The 8044-nt window shown below is 37.7% G+C and overlaps 1 protein-coding gene across 1 annotated transcript; it reads right to left on the bottom strand.

Annotated features, from left to right (window-relative positions):
* Positions 1-321: 321 nt before the first annotated feature.
* LOC117388305 (transmembrane protein 241) lies at positions 322-7974 on the bottom strand. The gene is made up of 15 exons (XM_033985818.2): positions 7793-7974; positions 7189-7235; positions 6570-6647; positions 6410-6491; positions 6252-6329; positions 5423-5448; positions 5294-5345; positions 4408-4456; positions 4293-4338; positions 4136-4171; positions 4017-4051; positions 3847-3916; positions 2083-2176; positions 1942-2006; positions 322-495 (listed from the first exon to the last, which is right to left on the bottom strand). Exons 1-15 carry the CDS (start codon positions 7862-7864, stop codon positions 435-437), a joined length of 891 nt encoding a protein of 296 aa, XP_033841709.1. The 5' UTR covers positions 7865-7974; the 3' UTR covers positions 322-434.
* Positions 7975-8044: the final 70 nt, after the last annotated feature.

Consider the following 8044-nt stretch of genomic DNA (forward strand, 5'->3'; position numbering starts at 1 on the left):
AATAATTATTGTGTAATAATAACTGATGTGAAAACTGGACTTAAGACGATTTATCTCCTGTTTATAACTCCATCCTCAGACCTGTATCTAAACCGGGGGCGTCAAACTCAATTTCATCGAGGCCCTCAAATTTGAAAAGATGTAAAAAAAAATGTCTGTAACTGCGTATCTCCTGATAAACTGACATTTTAAGACAGTCTTGCATTTTAATTCACCTTGTCGCGGCCACATAAAATGACGTAACGGGCCACATTTTGCCCCTGGGCCTTGAGTTTGACACGTGTGATCTAAACTATAAACATGAACTGATCAGACACATTTGTAAATATAGCTTTATTTTTAGTAAATACGTTAAAAAATACAGGGTAAGAAAATAATTAGTTTTGAAAAATCTCTTTAAGACAAAAGGCTGGACTGGAGTGTTTTCAGTTTCATTATTTGGAATCTCTTTCTGAATAAAGCAGCAGCGCCTCTCCACAGTGACTGGTAATCACACTGTAAACGACAAAGTATTTATGTTAGAGTTTAGTCTGATTTTAAAGAGACATTGGCCGATATGGGGTTTTTGGCTGGTGCTGATGACGATTATTTAGAATCCAGACGAACTGCTGATGTTTTAGGGCTGATTTCGATTATTTTCCCCTTAATTATATGATTTGAAATGAATAATAAGATAAATACTGTCTATGCTTTTTACTGGAATCTGAATAAAAGTTATTTTTCGACATCCACAGCCGTGTTTTTAGATTGTACCATATTTCCCGGACTATAAATCACTTTTTTCATAGTTTAGCCGAGAGTGCGACTTATACTCAGATGCGATTTATACGTGAAATGTTTTTTTTTTCTTTTTTTTTTGTGATCAAATTTTGATTAAAGTATCAGTCTCAGGTGCAAATATACAGGTTAGAATCTGATTACCTTTTTTTCCCACCCCCCACCCTGATGGGCATATAGACAAAAAAAAAAAAAAGATAAATTAGTTAATAAAATAAATAGTAATAATAATAATAGTCACAAATTAAATACAAAATAAACATAAAAACAATACAATGAAGTAATAATAATAATAGTAAAAGTAAAAAGTTAAATAATAAAGATAAAAATAATCCCGTCCAGGGTGAAGTATGTTTTTTTTCTAAATTATTATGCATTTTTGGCTGGTGCGACTTATACTCCAGAAAATACGGTAAATATAACTGAACATGGCTAACTTGCTAGCCGCCAAGTTACAAACAGAAAGTGATCATGGCGCACTTCCTGCTCCATCGACTCTGGCTCCAATTCACTTTTTGTGTAAAAACTGTCCTGTGTCTGTGCTGCCAACCCAAAATGGAGCTGTGGAATCTCACTTTAAACGCCACAATCGCACTAAAATATTAACCCTCTGGTGCACAGCGGTCACTGCAGTGGACAGCTACTAAAACATAACTTTTTCTTTAGTGCATTGTTTTAAATGGTGGAGCTGCACATCAGCCTCTGGAGTGCTCTCTGCTGCCACACTCCATTCAGGTCAATTCAGTGGTCAGTCGGTGTAACTGCAAGTAAATTTCCTCTGGTTTTCTTATTCAGGCCTAAACGTTGCATCTATACAGTGTTGAAATTTCCCAAAAATTGTTAAAATGTTTTTCAAAGCATAAAAAGAAACATATGTCTGTATATTTACAATAGAACACAAGTTAATTCATATTTACAGGCAGTTCACAATGTTGTTTCATGTCCTGAGAAGAATAAAAACACTTCATAATTCACGCATCAGAGGGTTAAAATAAAGCTTTATGTAGCAACTGGTGAGTCCACCTCAAATATCGACCCAGACGGGAGACTTAACGCCGATTACCCATACGCAAAATAGTGCAAATATCGTCCCCATATATCGGTCTGTCTCTGTTATCGAAATAGTGATCCAGATATAAAGCGTTATAATATTCTAGAACGTACCAAGCCAAGGACGGAGCGTTTATGTCGGTGTAAAAGATGAACGGAGACAGGGACATGGCCGTGACCTACAAACACAAAAAGTCAATGCAGATAAATCGATAATTACCTGCGTGTGTGTTTACAGATCAGTTTGAGCGTTACCTTAGCGACGAACATCCAGACTTTGAGATGTTCTGTCGAAAGTCCACTTTTAATTTTGACTGAGACCAACAGCAGCAGGAATCCCAACAAGGCACTGGAAGAGAACGAAGTATTGTGTTTTTAGCTTTAAGTATCTCCGGACTAGATGCGATTTATTTATTTACTTTAAACTCAAATTTTATATAGAAGTGATTGAAATGTGTAGCTGTTTTTATCTCAACTAACAACAGAACAACTTTGTATAAATAAAAATTCAAACATTATGAGACTTTCTGGGCCGACTATGATGAGTAAATAGTCTTTTTAAATCGATTTTTACGCCAAACCATGATATCGACTGAACCGATATTTGGAAGTTGATATCTGATCCAGCAAATTTTCAGTATCGGCGCCAATATCTGATACTTGTATCGCATCAGTGCAAGTCTAGTGTTTATCTTATTTAAATTAAGTTAGAAAAAGTATTTCCTTAACCGACCCCGACTTCTGAAACAAGGCAAGGCAAGTTTATTTGTACAGCACAATTCGTACACAAGGTAATTCAAAGTGTTTTACAGAATAAGAAAGACATTAAAGTCACACAAATCAAAACATAAATAATCACCCAATCTGCAGCTCTCACCCGCTCGTTTGCCCCTTTAAAAACTCTCTCACTCTTTAAACACTGTCTTGCTCAGTTTAAGAACTTTCCCATTACTTTACAAAAAACTTTCCTGTCACTTTACTTTTTTTTTATAAAAGTCCATCAGTCCATGTTTCTTTTGTCATCATAAAATTACCATTAAAGGAGAAGAGGCAGAATAAAAAACCTCAACAACCTTCAATTTATTTCCTTTTAAAACACGAATTTTATACACAAGTAATGAAAATGTGATATGTAGCTGCTATTAATCACTGAACAACTTTGTACAACTAAAAATTCAATATTATGATTATTACTGGACCAAACCAGGACTGGACTGGACTGGACTGGGACCAGACCAGGACCAGACCAGGACCAGACCAGGACCAGACCAGGACCAGACCAGGACCAGACCGGGACCAGACCGGGACCATAGGTGAGGGAAGAACAACTTTGTATAAATATAAATTCTAACATTATGAGACTTTCAGAGCTGACTATGACGAGTAAATAGTCTTTTTAAATCGATTTTTATGCCAGCCCATGAAATCGACTGAACCGATATTTAAAAGTCGATATCTGATGCCAGTATTATAGCGTCCAGAATCGACCTCCGGCCTCTAGGTGTCACTGTTTACATGTTCTGACTCACACCTGTGCCTATTAAAGGGGAGGGAATGTGGAGTAGTGTTGAATATTTGAGGAGAAACAGTCTGTAGACCGTGTTAAACCAATATAAAATAAAAATATAGAGGATTTCCACGCATCTTTTTGAGTACTGAGCTCATTTTTAGGAAACACGGGAAGAATCTGGTGGGAAACGAGAACGGTGACCCCTTCAGGAACAAAGTGGAAACACAGGACGCGCTGAGGTTTGGCGAATCTGTCGTCGTGCGTGGATTTGAGAACGGCGCCAAAGAAAACATCAATGTGGAGGAGATGTTTATGGAGTTCACTCACATCCAGAGTCAGAACTGAGCGAAGAACCAGAAGAAGAGAAGGAAAAGGTGCCGCTGAAGTGCAACTGTACTGTTATTTATCTTCTCTGAGTTAGAAGTTGGGGTTCGTTAAGGAAAAACTCACAAAAACGCACTGGTTTCAACTCGTCATAACTCAAATCATTTAGTCATTTTTTCGTTTACCTGATGCAGCATCCACAGTGAAATTTGTGCGACTGGAGTGAGGGGAACTGAAGAGCGGCCATGAGGTCACCTGAGGAGGGGCGGGGCCATTAATTTGACCACGACACCGACCACACAATCAGAGTTTAATCGTCTCAGGATAATGTAAAAACAAACAGCACGTCCTCTACCTGTGGGGTGAGCTGCCACGGCCAACAGAAGCACACTGTTTGAAAAGAAAACGGAAAAAGACCAAGTTTGTAGCATTAATTTTGAAATATTTTAAAAACTACAGAGTTAAACGATTTACCTGAAGACGTAGTTAATACACTGCTGCTCGATATCACTGCAATTACACAAAGATACAACGGTTTATTATTATTATTTCATGTTTTTCCAGCACAAAAACGCATAAAAGATCAGCCTCCAAACTGGCAACTCCACTGAGAGCACGAGCGTGTTCTTACCTCAAACCAGGGGATTTGTGGTTCACTTTGAAAACTCTATATGAACCTGAAAACAGCATTTTTCATTTATTTAACTGTATTTACTATAAGTTTGTAAAATGTTCAATCGTCTTACCCACACAGACGAGGTGAGCCACGGCCCATTGATAAGCTCTCAGGTCAAACTAAACAAACAGGACGGTGTAAAACATCAGTGTGGAGTCTGTCGTCACAACATGTTTTAAAGATCCATGTACATCGCTGAAGTAAATACAGACGATAAACGGTGATATTTAAACTCATTTCTGCTGCTGACACAAAAATCTAAGAGCAGATTTAAACCATAAAAACTATAATAAATCTACAATATTTTTAAAAATTATGAGCTGCAAGAAATAAAAAGGAGAAGGAAACACTTTAGTCGTTATTTTGAGGCTGGAATGAGTCAGAAAAGTTATTTATTCAACCTCCATCTATCTTCTTCCTCTTATCCGGGGCCGGGTCAGTCTAAGCAGAAACACCCCGACTTCCCTCACCCCAGACACCTCCTCCAGCTCCTCCGGTGGGACCCCAAGGTGTCCCCAGGACAGAGAGACATAGTCCCTCCATTGTGTCCGCCATCTTGTCTTTTCAGTTATTAACCAAACCTCATGACTAGAGGTGAGGGAGGAACAGGGGACTAAACCGGGACTAAACCGGGACTAAACCAGGACTAAACCAGGACTAAACCAGGACTAAACCAGGACTAAACCAGGACTAAACCAGGACTAAACCAGGACCAAACCAGGACAAAACCAGGACAAAACCAGGACCATAGGTGAGGGTAGAAACGCAGATTGACCAGTAAATCGAGAGCTTTACCTTTTATGACTTAAATCTGATCATTCTGACAAAGAAAATAACCAAATATGTCCCAGTCGAACAAAAAACAATTACCAATTAGAAATATTGACCCCAAAAAATGTATAAACTAAACGACGAGTTGATGTAGTGATTATGGAGACAGTTGTAGTTTTATTTACCCCAGGGTCGTTGGGGGGGAGGTTCACGGCCGACAGCAACATGAGACAAACACTACAAGAGAAAAAAGAACACATTTTATCTCAACTTGAACTTTGGGACCTGGATCTTAAAGCTTCTGATAAACCAACCTGATGAATTTCAACCACTGGACCCTCTGTGGATAAAGAAATATTACATAAGTATAATTAGAAAAGCATGAAGTCGATGCAGTTAATAACATGGACACACTTTATAATTGTCTTTTTAAATTATAGGTGTAAACTTATCATGACAAATGTGTCTTTTAAGCCGTGGTGGAAAGTAACAAAGTAAAAGTAAAGTACTGATACCTAAAAATTATACTTAAGTAGATTTTAACGCGGATGTACTTTACTTTGTACATTTTACAGTGTGTACTTTTTACTTTTACTTCAGTACATTGAGAGCAGTATCTGTACTTTCTACTCCATTACATTTTTGAACTGGTAAAATTATTTTTCTTATTATGTGAGACCTGCTGAAAAGACTGAGGGTTTATTTTTAACATGTTCAGAATTTGAACAAAACAAAAATATACAAATAAAAACAGAAAAAAACAAAATTCAGCTCAAATCTTTATCAAAGTCACCACATTTGAAGCTTTATAAGACTCAAAATCTGTGAGAAATACTTTTACTTTTTACTCTTTAAGAACATTTTTAAACACGTACTTTTCATCTGATCCTTTTACTTTAGTATTTCTTTGCTCCAGTATTTGTACTTTTGCTTAAGTATCTCAGTTAAGTACTTCTTCCAGCGCTGCTTTTAAGCCATTTGTGATCCTTTTAAACTCTAAATCTGACTCGAAGAGACTTTACCCGAGCTCTAAACGCTAAAACTAAAACTTAAACACATTTATTTACATCATTCATAATAAAACATTGCTATTACTTCCTCAAACCCTTTATTTCTTCATTATAAAACATCTTATTTTCGTACCTGTCTGTGAACGACCCTCGCAATGATGTAACTCACAACGTGGGACGAATTCTGGAACGTGAAGAAGAGGGGGATGTCCTGCACAAACATAAACACATAAAACAAGTGTGAAAATCCATTGCTTTTCATGTTCCAGGTTTAACGTTCCAGGCTCTTACCATTCGGGACAGAGCTCTGGAGCCGGAGTAGATGTTCCCGACAAACAGGAGTGATCCGGGAAGCCAGGAGAGCGCGGCCGATCTGAAACACGAGAAGATTCTTACATTTGGCAGACGTTTTGTGACGCGGCGTTTGTGAATGAGCGGGCCGAGGTGTCACCTGTTTATGTGGCTCATTTCCAACCAGCCGAGCTTCACGCAGAGCAGCAGCAGCACGGCGCCGATGAGAGTCTGCCATCTGATAAACACGCACGCTTTAAACGCTTTTACATCACGCAAAACGGACTTGTGTGAGGTTTAAGACATGTTAGAATAGTGTTACCTCATCCAAAACAGACCTGGAGTTGTGTTTTGTTTCATTCACACGTGTTTGAGTCGCACTTTATTATTAGTCTGTAACATTTCCAAAGCTCAAAATGCGATGTTCCACCTTGTGATGTCATCAAGTGGTAGTTTTCAAGTGAACAGAGACTTTTACCTTTAGTTTAGTCGAGATAAGTGGCAATTCCAGAGCTGAAATGATCCAAATGATTCTATAAATGAAGGTGTGGAGTTTAAAAACACAGTGGAGCACTTCCTGTATCACCACATGATGACATCACAAGGTGGAACGTCGCATTTTGAGCTTTGGAAATGTTACAGACTAATAATAAAGAGTGTTTTCTGTTGACGGTTTGTGTATTAAACGTGTGAATGAAACAAAAAAACAACATTAGAGCATAAAAAAACAGTAATGCGGACACTTTAATTACACTTAAAATAGTGAATATTGAACTTACCCTTGGAAAAGAGTGGGGTAGGTGAATTTTAATACAGACAGAACAAACTAAAAAACAAAAACAAAAGCGTTGGGTCATTAAAAAGTAATCGTAATTCGAAGTTGAAAGCCTTTGCAGTCTGTCCACGTCTGAATTGTCACGGGATACCTCCAGCCTCCTTTAAAAATGCCATCTTAAAGCAACAGTACTTTTTATATATTCAAAGCACATTTCCTACTTATAAAATCCATGTTTAATGTTGTTTTACACATTTTTCCAGCCTCATTCGTTCCTGCTTTACTGTCAATCAAAGTTACATTAATATTTATGCTATTTACTAACTGTTGTGAATCAGTTTGATGAAGTTTACAGACCACATAGTTAAATAAATACATTTTACTATTAAAAATCAGACTTCAGGGTTAGGCTTAGACATGACATGGCCTCAGGTTAGCAATGCATAAAGGAGTGTTAAATTGTGATTTTTCTGGTTTGTTTGAAAGGTTACACAATGTACAGAGAATGATGTGGAGACAGGAGCCGTTGACCTTTGACCTTCTAAAGCTGTTGGTGCAGATAAAAAGTTAAACACAAACATGAGGATGGATCTGGGCCAAAAACTCACCTTATTTGTGAAATATGATGCGATAAACACAACGCTAAAGATGAAACCAGTGCCATGTGTTTTCCATTGCATTTTGGCTCGCACAAAGAGTGGACATTGTTCGCAGTTAATGAATTTTATCTACAACATTTTGGAAAAAGAAAACTTCCCTCACTGCGCCCGATGACACGTCAAGACGTCGTGAGGTGACGATCGTGTATTGGGAAGTTTCTCACTAACGTCTTCATAAATTAACTGCTTTTATAAAATTAG

Source organism: Periophthalmus magnuspinnatus, chromosome 20, assembly GCF_009829125.3.
Source record: "Periophthalmus magnuspinnatus isolate fPerMag1 chromosome 20, fPerMag1.2.pri, whole genome shotgun sequence".
In the NCBI taxonomy this organism is placed as follows: Eukaryota; Metazoa; Chordata; class Actinopteri; order Gobiiformes; family Gobiidae; genus Periophthalmus; species Periophthalmus magnuspinnatus.